A 12971-nucleotide genomic window follows, 5' to 3' on the forward strand; every position below is an offset into this window, starting at 1 on the left:
CTTTCCACAGCAGCTATACCATTTGAAGTCCCCACCAGCAGTATATGAGAATTCCAATTTCTTCACGTGCTTGTCAACACTTGTTCTCTTTCTCTCTCTCCCTCCCTCTCACCCTCTCTTTTTCTTTTGTTGATGGTCATTCTGATAGGTATGAATATAATCAGAACTTTTAACCAAATGAATTATAAAACATTTAATACAGTATGGTCTTCAGGTTAAATTATAGATTATCAACAGAATCAGACTGTGTTTCAAAGTTTGTAAAGATAATGTATTTAAAAAAGACACAGGTTCAGTTCCAGAGAAGACTTACAGATCGATGGTCAACAGGTACATGAAAAGGTGCTCCACCTACTAGGTATCTACTCCAAAAGATAAAAATGTAGTGATCTGAAGGGGCACCTGCACCCTAATGTTTATAGCAGCAATGTTCACAATAGCCAAACTATGGAAAGAGCCCAGATGTCCATCGACATATGAATGGATAAAGAAGATGTGATATAGGGGACTAGGAAAGATGGCGGAGAGTAGGGGACCCTATTTCAACTGGTCCCTGGAATTGAGCTGGATATCTACCAGACCACTCTGAGCATCCACGAAACCAGCCTGAGATGTAAGAAGATCTGGATCTCTACAAACAGAATATCGCAGGCGGTTGGTTTCAAGGTACGAAGTGGGGAGCCGTGATTCCGCGGGCAGATATCAGAGGATAAACGGCAGCGGGAGGGTGCCTGGCCATGGGGATCCTACACTGCCTGTGAGCGACAGCCTCGTGCGCTGGGGACGGGGCACAGACTCGCAGACCAGTAGTGGCGGGGAAGGACTTTAGGGCAGCCCCCGGGGCGGAAACCCAGAGGGGCGGAGTGACGCGTGCGAACTGGGAGCAGCTGGCAGTTTTAGAAGCACAAAGGGCAGAGACGTGCCCCAACCTGGAGGCAGGACTGGGGGCACTGCGGAGGGGCACACAACCCAGGCCGCTGCAGTTTATGTCAGCATGGACAGAAACAAAGACAGTGTGGCCTGGAGAGCTCACTGAAGAACAGACTGCGGTCTCTGTGCTCTGAGGCAGAGGGCTGGAAACGGTCTCTTCTGCTCTGACTCGGGGAAGAGACGCGGGAAGCCGCCAGAGAACAAAAGCCCCAAAACTGATTCCCGCTGAGCCCATCCCCCGCTACAGGGGGGCAGGGCAACTCTGCCCAAACAGGGTTGCCTGAGTAACAGCGCAGTAGGCCCCTCCCCCAGAAGACAGGCTGGGAAAACAAGAGGCCAGCAACCCTAAGGTCCCAAGAAAACAGGTGCATCTTGCTTGGGTTCTGGTCAATAATTTGGACTCTATACATTCCCTCAAACACCCATCAACAGAATGACTAGGAGGAAGAACCCCCAAAATAGAAAAGACTCAGAGATTATGACTTCTGCTGCAGATTTACAAATGGATGCAGATATAACCAAGATGTCGGAGATGGAATTCAGGCTAGCAATTGTGAAGACAATGGCTAGAATGGAGAAATCAATTAATGGCAACATAGAATCTCTAAGGGCAGAAATGAAAGCTGAATTGGCAGAACTTAAAAATGCTATCAATGAGATCCAATCCAATCTAAATAATCTAACAGCTAGGGTAAGTGAGGCAGAAGAACAAATAAGCGACCTGGAAGACAATATAATAGATAAAAAGGGAAAAGAGGAGGCCAGGGAAAAACAATTCAGAATCCATGAAAATAGAATCAGAGAAGTAAGTGACACCATGAAGCGTTCCAATGTCATAATAATTGGAATCCTGGAGGGAGTGGAGAGAGAGAGGACTAGAAGATGTATTTGAGCAAATTATAGCTGAGAACTTCCCTAATCTGGGGAATGAAACAAACATTCGCGTCCTAGAGGCAGAGAGGACCCCTCTCAAGATCAAGGAAAACAGGCCAACACCCCGGCATGTAATAGTAAAACTTGCGAATCTTAGAACCAAGGAAACCATCTTAAGGGCAGTTAGGGGGAAGAGATTCCTTATGTACAGAGGGAGGAACATCAGAATAACGTCAGACCTATCCACAGAGACCTGGCAAGCCAGAAAGGCCTGGCAAGACATATTCAGGGTACTAAATGAGAAGAACATGTGGCCAAGAATACTTTATCCAGCAAGGCTTTCATTTAGAATGGATGGAGAGATGCAGAGCTTCCACGACCAGCAGAAACTGAAAGAATATGTGACCTCTGAGCCGGCCCTGCAAGAAATATTAAGGGGGGTTCTATAAAAGGAGAAAGACCCCAAGAGTGATATACAACAGAAATTTACAGGGACAGTCTATAAAAACAACGTCTTCACAGGCAACATGATGACAATTAATTCATACCTTTCAATAGTCACTCTCAATGTGAATGGCCTAAATGCTCCCATAAAACGGCATAGGGTTGCAGATTGGATAAAAAGACGGGACCCATTCATATGCTGCCTACAAGAGACTCATTTTGAACCTAAAGATACATCGAGACTGAAAGTGAAGGGATGGAGATCCATCTTCCATGCCATTGGACCTCAAAAGAAAGCTGGGGTAGTAATTCTTATATCAGACAAATTAGATTTTAAACTAAAGTCTGTAATTAGAGATACAGAAGGACACTATATCATTCTTAAAGGGTCTATCCAATAAGAAGATCTAACAATTGTAAATATCTATGCCCCCAGCATGGGAGCAGCCATCTACATAAGCCAACTGTTAACCAAAATAAAGAGTCATATTGATAACAATACGTTAATCGTAGGAGACCTCAATACTCCACTCTCAGCAATGGACAGATCACCTAAGCAGAAAATCAACAAGGAAACAAGAGCTTTGAATGATACACTGGACCAGATGGACCTCATAGATATTTACAGAACATTCCACCCTAAAACAGCAGAATACTCATTCTTCTCGAACGCACATGGAACTTTCTCCAGAAGAGACCACATACTGGGTCACAAAAATCAGGTCTCAACCGATACCAAAAGACTGAGATTATTCCCTGCATATTCTCAGACTACATGCTTTAAAACACAAGAAAAAATTTGGCAGAAATTCAAACACTTGGAAGCTAAAGACCACTCTGCTCAAGAATGTTTGGGTCAACCAGGAAATCAAAGAAGAACTTAAACAATTCATGGAAATCAATGAGAATGAAAACACATCGGGCCAAACCTATGGGATACTGCAAAGGTGGTCCTAAGGGGGAAATACATAGCCATCCAAGCCTCACTCAAAAAAACAAAAATCCCAAATTCACCAACTAACTCTACACCTTAAAGAACTAGAGAAAAAGCAACAAACGATGCCTAAGCCATGCATTAGAAGAGAAATAATTAAAATTAGAGCAGAGATCAATGAATTAGAAACCAGAAACACAGTAGATCAAGATCAACGAAACTAGAAGTTGGTTCTTTGAAAGAATTAATAAGATCGATAAACCACTGGCCAGACTTATCCAAAAGAAAAAAGAAAGGACCTAAATTAATAAAATTATGAATGAAAGGGGAGAGAGATCACGACTAACACCAAGGAAATAGAAACAATTATTAGAAATTATTATCAACAACTATATGCCAATAAACTGAGCAATCTGGATGAAATGGAGGCCTTCCTGGAAACCTATAAGCTGCCAAGACTGAAACAGGAAGAAATTGACAACCTGAATAGGCCAATAACCAGTAACGAGATTGAAGCAGTGATCAAAAACCTCCAAAAAACAGGAGTCCAGGGCCTGATGGATTCCCTGGGGAATTCTACCAAACATTCAAAGAAGAAATAATACCTATTCTACTGAAGCTGTTTCAAAAAATAGAAGGAAAACTTCCAAACTCATTCTGTGAGGCCAGCATTACCTTAATCCCCAAACCAGGCAAAGACCCCATCAAAAAGGAGAATTTTAGACCAATATCCCTGATGAATGTGGATTCCAAAATCCTCAACAAAATCCTAGCTAATAGGATCCAACAATACATTAAAAGAATCATCTACCACGACCAAGTGGGATTTATCCCTGGAATGCAAAGGTGGTTCAACATTCGCAAATCAATCAATGTGATAGAACACATTAATAAGAGGAGGGAGAAGAACCATATGGTCCTCTCAATTGATGCAGAAAAAGCATTTGACAAAATACAACATCCTTTCCTGATTAAAACTCTTCATTTTGACAAAATACAACATCCTTTCCTGATTAAAACTCTTCAGAGTATAGGGACAGAGGAAACATTCAAGTTCATAAAATCCATGTATGAAAAACCCATAGCGAACATCATCCTCAATGGGGAAAAACTGAGAGCCTTTCCCTTAAGATCAGGAACACGTCAAGGATGCCCACTCTCGCCACTGTTGTTCTACTAGAAGTCCTAGCAACAGCAATCAGACAACAAAAAGAAATAAAAGGTATTCAGATTGGCAAAGAAGTCAAACTCTCTCTTTTTGCAGATGACATGATACTTTATGTGGAAAACCCAAAAGACTACACCCACAAATTACTAGAACTCATACAGCAATTCAGTAATGTGGCAGGATACAAAATCAATGCACAGAAATCAGTTGCTTTCTTATACGCTAACAACACAACTGTAGAAAGAGAAATTAGAGAAACGATTGCATTTACAATAGCACCAAAAACCATAAGATACCTCGGAATAAACCTTACCAAAGAGGTAAAGGATCTATACTCTAGGAACTACGGAACACTCATGAAAGAAATTGAAGAAGGCACAAAAAGATGGAAAAATATTCCATGCTCATGGATCGGAAGAATAAACATTGTTAAAATGTCTATGCTACCCAGAGCAATCTATACCTTCAATGCCATCCCAATCAAAATTCCAATGACATTTTTCGAAGTGCTGGAACAAACAATCCTAAAATTTGTATGGAATTAGAAAAGACCCCGAATCGCCAAGGAAATGTTGAAAAGGAAAAACAAAGCTGGGGGCATCACATTGCCCGATTTCAAGCTATATTACAAAGCAGTGATCACCAAGACTGCATGGTACTGGCACAAAAACAGACATATAGACCAATGGAACAGAATAGAGAACCCAGATATGGACCCTCAGCTCTATGGTCAAATAATCTTTGACAAAGCAGGAAAAAACACGCAATGGAAAAAAGACAGTCTCTTCAATAAATGGTGCTGGGAAGGTTGGACAGCCGCATGCAGAAGAATGAAACTCGACCATTCTCTAACACCATACACAAAGATAAACTCAAAGTGGATGAAAGACCTCAATGTGAGACAGGAATCCGTCAAAATCCTAGAGGAGAACATAGGCAGTAACCTCTTTGACATCGGCCACAGCAACTTCTTTCAAGATACATCTCCAAAGGCTAGTGAAACAAAAGCAAAAATGAACTTTTGGGACTTCCTCAAGATAAAAAGCTTCTGCGCAGCAAAGGAAGCTGTTAGCAAAACAAAGAGGCAACCCACAGAGTGGGAGAAGATATTTGCAAATGACACTACAAGATAAAGGGCTGGTATCCAAGATCTATAAAGAACTTCTCAAACTCAACACCCAAAAAACAAATAATCAAGTCAAAAAGCGGGCAGAAGATATGAAAAGACACTTCTCTAAAGAAGACGTACAAATGGCTAACAGACACATGAAAAAATGTTCATCATCATTAGCCATCAGGGAAATTCAAATCAAAACCACATTGAGATACCACCTTACACCAGTTAGAATGGCAAAAATGGACAGGGAAAGAAACAACAAATGTTGGAGAGGTTGTGGAGAAAGGGGAACCCTTACACTGTCGGTGGGAATGCAAGTTGGTACAGCCACTTTGGAAAACAGTGTGGAGGTTCCTCAAAAATTTAAAAACAGGGCTACCCTATGACCCAGCAGTTGCACTCCTGGGTATTTACCCCAAAGACAGATGTAGTGAAAAGAAGGGGGCCATATGCACCCCAATGTTCATAGCAGCAATGTCCGCAATAGCCAAACCCTGGAAAGACCGAGATGCCCTTTAACAGATGAATGGATAAAGAAGATGTGGTCCATATATACAGTGGAATATTACTCAGCCATCAGAAAGGATGAATACCCAACTTTTACATCAACATGGATGGGACTGGAGGAGATTATGCTAAGTGAAATAAGTCAAGCAGAGAAAGTCAGTTATCATATGGTTTCACTTATTTGTGGAACATAAGGAATGGCATGGAGGACATCAGGAGAAGGAAGGGAAAAATGAAGGGCGGGGGGAATTGGAGGGAGAGATGAACCATGAGAGACTATGGACTCTGAGAAACAAACAGGGTTTTAGAGGGGAGGGGGGTGAGGGGATGGGTTAGCCCGGTGATGGGTATTAAGGAGGGCACGTACTGCATGGAGCACTGGGTGTTATACGAAAACAATGGATCGTGGATCGCCACATCAAAAACTAATGATGTATGATGACTAACATAACATAATAAAATTTAAAAAAAGATGTGATATATTTATACAATGGAATACTATTCAGCCATCAAAAAATGCAATCTTGCCATTTGCAACCGGTGTGGATGGAACTAGAGGGATTATGCTAAGCGAAATAAGTAAATCAGAAAGAAAATTATCATGTGATCTCACTCATATGTGGAATTTAAGAAACTAAACAGAGGATCATAGGGGAAGAGAGGGAAAAATAAAACGAGATGAAATCAGAGAGGGAGACAAACCATAAGAGACTCTTAATCATAGGAAACAGACTGAGGGCTGCTGGAGGGGAGAGGGGTGAGGGGTGGGGCAACTGAGTGGGCATTAAAGAGGGCATGTGATGTAATGAGTGCTGGATTTTATATGACTGATGAGTCATATGAACTCTACCTCTGAAACTAATAATACATTATGTTATTTAATTGAATTTAAATTAAATTTAAATTAAAATTTTATTGGGAAAAAAAGGTGCTCAACATTACTAATCATCAAGGAAATGCAATCGAAACTACAATGAGATAACACCTTACAACTGTTAGAATGGCTATTATTGAAAAGACAAGAAATAACAAGGGTTGGGGCGCCTGGGTGGCTCAGTTAAGCATCCGCCTTTGACTCAGGTCATGATCCCAGGGTCCTGGGATCAGGCCTCATGTCAGCAGGGAGTCAGCTTCTCTCTCTCCCTCTGCCCCACCCCTCCCCCTGCTCGTGCTCTCTCTCTCTCTCTCTCAAATAAATAAATAAAATCTTAAAAAAAAGAAAGAACAAGTGTTGGCTAGGATGTGGAGAGAAGGAAACCCTCACATACTTTTGGTGGGAATGTAAATTGGTATAGCGACTATGGGAAACAGTATGGAAGTTCCTCAAGAAATTAAAAATAGACCTACCACGTGATTCCACTTTTGGGTATTTATCCCACAAAAACAAAAACACTAACTTAAAAAGATATATGCACTCCCATGTTTAGTGCATTATTATTTACAATAGCCAAGATATCAAAACAACCGTTAAGCGGCCATAGACGGATGAGTGGATGAAGAGTATGTGTACACACAGATACACACAATGGAATATTATTTAGCATTAAAAACGAAGGAAATTCTGACACAATGGAATATCATTTAGTCATAAAAAGAAGGAAATCTTACCATTTGTGACAATATGGATGGACTTTGCAGGCATTATGCCAAGTGAATGTCAGAGAAAGACAAATACCCTATGATCTCACTTATATGTGAAATCTTAAAAAGCAAAACCAAGCCCATAGGTACGGAGAACAGATTGGTGGTTACGGGGGGGGGGAGGGGAGTGAAACGGGTAAAGGGGGCCAAAAAGTAGACTTCCAGTTATAAAAAAATAAGTTGTGGGGATGTGATATACAGCCTGGTAACTCTAGTTAATCTGTGTTGCATGTTTGCAGGTTGCTAAGAGAGTGGATCGTAAGAGTTCTTGTCACAAGAAAAAAAATTTTGTAGCTATGTATGTATGGTGACAGATGTTAACTACAGTTATTGTGGTGATCATTTCACAATATATGTAAATAGTGAACCATTATGTTATACACATGAAACTAATATAGTGTTTTATATATATGTCATTTATACCTCAGTTAAAAAGAAAAACTTGTTCACGTTTGGTTTGACACATGGTATTATCAGACTCAGATATTTCTGTGTCATCCTCAGTGCCTAAAACAACTTTTGTCTGATTTTTTAAGCCAGCAAAAACAATAATAACAAAGCCTGCAGCATTTGCAAATGTCAGTGATACTGTAAATAACATACTTTTTCCAAAATGTTCTTAAATGTGTTATTTGAAATAATTCCAAGAAATTTCCGAGGTGGTTCCTAATAGAGTGAAATAAATGCTAAGAAAGTTCAGATTTCCTTGTATCCTTTATGAGCCTTGTGTGAGAGTAGTATTTAACTGAATTGTTCTTTAAAGATTTATTTCTTGGGACACCTGCGTGGCTCAGTCGGTTAAGCGTCTGCCTTCAGCTTCGGTCATGATCCCAGGGTCCTGGGATTGAGCCCCATATAAGCTCCTTGCTCAGTGGGGAGCCTGCTTCTCCCTCTGCTTGCCACTCTCCCTGCCTTGTGCGCTCTCTCTCTCTGACAAATAGTCTTTTAAAAGAAATAAAAAAGATTTATTTCTTGCAGAGTATACGTGCTCTCTGTCATAGGATAGATATCAAAGGTTGAGACCCTGTCTCATTTCCTACCAATGGAATTAAGTAAATCTTAGGCTTTCTTTGCATGAAAAAATAAGAAAATTGTTAAATTACTAAATATTATTGATGGGAACAAAAAATGACTTTATCTGTAATGCTGAGAGGCACTTAAGCACCAGTTCATTGAAGCAAGGTTTTGAATGTACTTGAGTTGTTGGTTTTAAGTTGAAAGAGGCAATATTAGCTGGTGAGTAGGCAAGTTAAGATGTTGAATTACTGCTTTACCTTTTTGGAGAACTTGTGATTTAGACTATAAATATGAAATTGGCATTTGTGCTGTGAGAGGCTGACCTGTATGCACTACCTCAATGGCTCTCTTTTGGACTTCTAGTTGGGTTTGGCCATTAGTCAGGCAGCAGAAGCAGGAGATCAGAGGCAGGGAGGAGAGTGAGGTAGTGGTTTTACTTCCCAATCTTTCCCTGAGGGAGGTCACTGTGGGCTTACCTTGTGCTTTGGCCAAAGGTCATAGCTATGGTCCTGTGGCCCGTTCCATACCAGATGAAACAAAGATGAAAGAGCCTTGTATATTCCAGGAATTGCTTTCTCCTTACACCTCTTTAAAACCTCAGAGTAGCAGGGTACATTGCTATTATTAGCCAAGGGTATTGCACTATATCTTTTCGTTTCCCTATTCCTACTAGCATCTTTGAAAATAGTCCCTTTATTAAACTCTCCTCAGATTTCCCAATTTGAGTGAGCCATTTGTTTCCTTCTGCGATCCTGACTGCTTTATATATTTTTAATCATTATCCTAACCGGTATGTATGCCAGATAAACCTAATAATACTTATACTAATTGGGGGGCAACAGCTGAAGGTGTTTATAGAACTAACCTTTGTTTTCCTGGTACTTTGTCTAATCTAATGTGTTGTTAAAGGAAAAAAATAAAGTGTTAGATGATGTGTAAGAATACTAATAGTTCATTTAAATACAGACCGAAAAACAAATAAATACAGATTCCAAAATGCTGTTTTGCTTCCACCTTAAAAGAGGTTGATGGTTTGATTCTTTATTTTTATTTTTATTTTTAAGGATACACTTTTTTAATGACAAAATTTGTCTTAGGTATTATGAAATAGCTTTTCCATTGCATTAGCAACTTTCAAAACAATGTAGATAAATTATTTTAGAAGCTAGATTCTTTAATAAGATTATTGACATCCTTTTGTATCATCTCATTGCTCATTAATTTGTCTTTAGGGGAGAGTACTTATAACATCCAAGTTAAATCATTTGGCTATATATGGCTATATCATATAGCAATTCAGTAGGTTGCTGGATAATATTTTGACTATATAGGATTTTTGACTATATAGGATTTTCAAAATGTATCTTTTTTCAGTTAATAAAGATAATTGAGAGTTAACCATTTTATGTAGTCATCTGGAAAACTCAGACTTAAATACTGAGTGTCTTAAGTGCAGCCAATTTTTAATTTAGGTAACAGTCTGAAAACTGCCAGTATTACAGAGGTTAAATCTAAATTAATTCACAGTTTTGGGGCGCCTGGGTGGCTCAGTCAGTTAAGCGTCTACCTTTGGCTCAGGTCATGATCCCCAGCGTCCTGTGATCGCAGCTCTCTGCCCAATGGGGAGTCTGCTTCTCCCTCTGCCCCTCCCCCTGCTCGTGCTCTCTCTCTCTCTCTCTCTGCTCTCTCTCAAATAAATAAAACCTTAAAAAAAAATTCATGGTTATATTGGCAATTGGCAATCACAGTTTTTCTTGGAATGACATTGACTCTCGTCATATCCTCTTTAACACTTTTAGTACCAAAATGCTGTTAACCATTCTAGCTTTTGAACTACCAGTCTTCCATAGGAACTAGGAAGTATTTGAAAACCCAGGATTAAGCTGTAAAAGAGTCTTTATTTATTATTTTTTGATTGAAGTATAGCTGACACGTTACATTAGTTTCAGGTGTACAACATAGTGATTTGACAACTCTATACATTATGCTGTTCTCACCACAAGTGTAGCTACCATCAGTCACCATGCAACATTATTACAATACCATTGACTATATTCCCTATGCTGTACCTTTTATCCCTGAAAAGAGGCTTTAATTAAAACACATCTATAATAATAGCAAAAGAATTTGGAAAATGTACTAGAATATTACTGCATTTTTTATACCCCTGTTTTATTCTGTTCTAGCTGCCATAACAGACTGGGTAGCTTATAAACAACAGAAATTTATTTCTCACACTTTGTGAGGCTGGAAGTCTGAGATCAGAGTGCTAGCATAGTCAGGTGAGGGCCCTCTTCTGGGTTGCAGACTACTTCTCATTGCATCCTCCCCCGGTGGCAGGGGCTGGAGAACTCTGTGGGGTCTCTTTTATAAGAGCACTAATCTCATCATGAGGACTCCAGTCTCATGACCTATTCACCTCTCAAAGGTCCCACTCCTAATACCATTATGTAACACTAAAACTTAAGGATTTCAACATACGAATTTAGTGCTGGGTGATGGCAGGCGGGAGTAGGGGATGGGCACACAAACATTTAAACCATAGCAACCTCTTTTCTTAAAATTTCTCCTTTTGCTTGCTTTGTTGAAATTCTAACCCCCAAGCTATTCCCAAGTATGGTGCATGGATCAGCAATGTCGACACCACTGGAGAGTACAAATCTCAGGCCACAAGCCCAAACTACTGAATCAGAACCTGCATTTTAACCTGAGATTCCCCAGATGACAAGTATCCACATCAGAATTTGAGAAGTACTCTAACCATTTCCTGCCATTGCATCTCATTAGATTAAAACAAAGTTGTCAAGTGTTAAAGCTGAGGTAATTTATGGATTACATAGTCACAGGTAAAGAAATTGATTAAATTTACAGATAGCCTTTTCTTTGTAAGCATAAGAAAGCCAAACTCTTTTTTGTAATCAATCGCATTGTACTGTTTTCCCGTGTTGTGCTTGTAGTGTAAGCTCAGGTACGTTGCTTTGTCAAGCATTATGTTGGGGATACAAACATGAATGTATTCAGGGATTTTGATAGTCTAAGAACGTGCGTGGTGCAGTCTAGAAGATGGAAATTAGTTTCATGTGTTATTATTAATAATGGTACAGAAGCTCATATTCACATTTTCAGATTCATTAGTGTTAAATTTTACCTTGGGGAACTATTGTAACATTTCTAAAGGGCCTTTTAAATTAGGATAGTTAACAAAGATGTCAAGGATTACTGGACAGTCTAATATCGTTGATGTATTGTCTTTCTGTAGCTTGTGACAGTTTCTATTAAAATCAAATTTTATAATTTTAACACAAGTGTAGTTACCAGTTATATATAGAATAGAATTTACAAAATAGCAACTAAGTTGTTCACTGTTTATGAGAGGAAAGCAGATGGTGTGGCCCTTCCATTTGGGGAATGGATCACATGTTAGTTTTGGATCTTGTTGAATATATTTTTTCATTCTTATTCTTGCAGATACATCAGGATTCATTTTTGATTTGCAGTCCAATACTGTATTGGCCCAGGGAGGAGCTTTTGAGAACATGAAAGAGAAGGTATGACTAGTTACTATGGATAGTAAGCTTGAATGTCACTAAAATTTAGATGCTAATACAATCAGTGGCTACACAAACTCATTAAGAAAGTGAAATATGATTTTGTTTGCATAACTAATATCATAAATATTAGTTAATATTATAACAAATAATATATATGTGGCTAAGTGTGTATCTCATTTGGCAACGTTCTTTAAGGAATAAACTGAGTAAGATCATTCCATTCATTTGGAGAGTTCAGAGCAAGAAGAGAAATAGATCTTCCAAGTAATATTCCTCTGGAAGAAAACGAAGTGTTTTTAGTAGTATAGCCCTTAATGAGTTTTATTGAGAAACACATAAAAGCTTTATGTGCTTTCTCTGTGTTATTAAGAAAAGTGTATTATTGATTATGGAGTCACAGATATACCATATTGGTTGAATAATATAAACACTTTCACATTTTAAGTTATCAGAATCTTACTTTTATCATTGAATCTGTAAGTTTTGCCTAAAGTCCATTTTGTAGTGATCAGTACTAAGTTTTTTGCTCATCTCAAAAATGCGTATTACCAATTAGCCCTCTTTGGATTATACATTATATACCTTCCCACTTTGTATGGTTTTAAACCTTATCATTGTTCAGGTAAGCCTGAAAAAAAAAGGGTAGAATGATATAAAAGTAAGTGTACTAAAGAAGACTTAGATTCTGGGCGCCTGGGTGGCTTAGTCATTAAGCGTCTGCCTTCGGCTCAGGTCGTGATCCCAGGGTCCTGGGATCGAGCCCCACGTCGGGCTCCCTGCCAGGGAGCC

General features: G+C 39.3%; 1 protein-coding gene across 2 annotated transcripts in view; it reads left to right on the forward strand.

The window, feature by feature from the left end:
- SPATS2 (spermatogenesis associated serine rich 2) overlaps positions 1-12971 on the forward strand; it is a 149332-nt gene that overhangs the window by 103014 nt on the left and 33347 nt on the right. For both annotated transcript variants that reach the window (XM_028125719.2, XM_028125718.2), the window contains exon 3: positions 12100-12179. In XM_028125719.2, coding sequence (XP_027981520.1) covers positions 12100-12179 — 80 coding nt within the window. The remainder of the gene's footprint in view (positions 1-12099; positions 12180-12971) is intronic.

The sequence above is a fragment of the Eumetopias jubatus genome, unplaced genomic scaffold, assembly GCF_037043125.1.
Source record: "Eumetopias jubatus isolate StellerSeaLion01/CBP00866 unplaced genomic scaffold, mEumJub1_p1.0 scaffold_8, whole genome shotgun sequence".
NCBI lineage: Eukaryota > Metazoa > Chordata > Mammalia > Carnivora > Otariidae > Eumetopias > Eumetopias jubatus.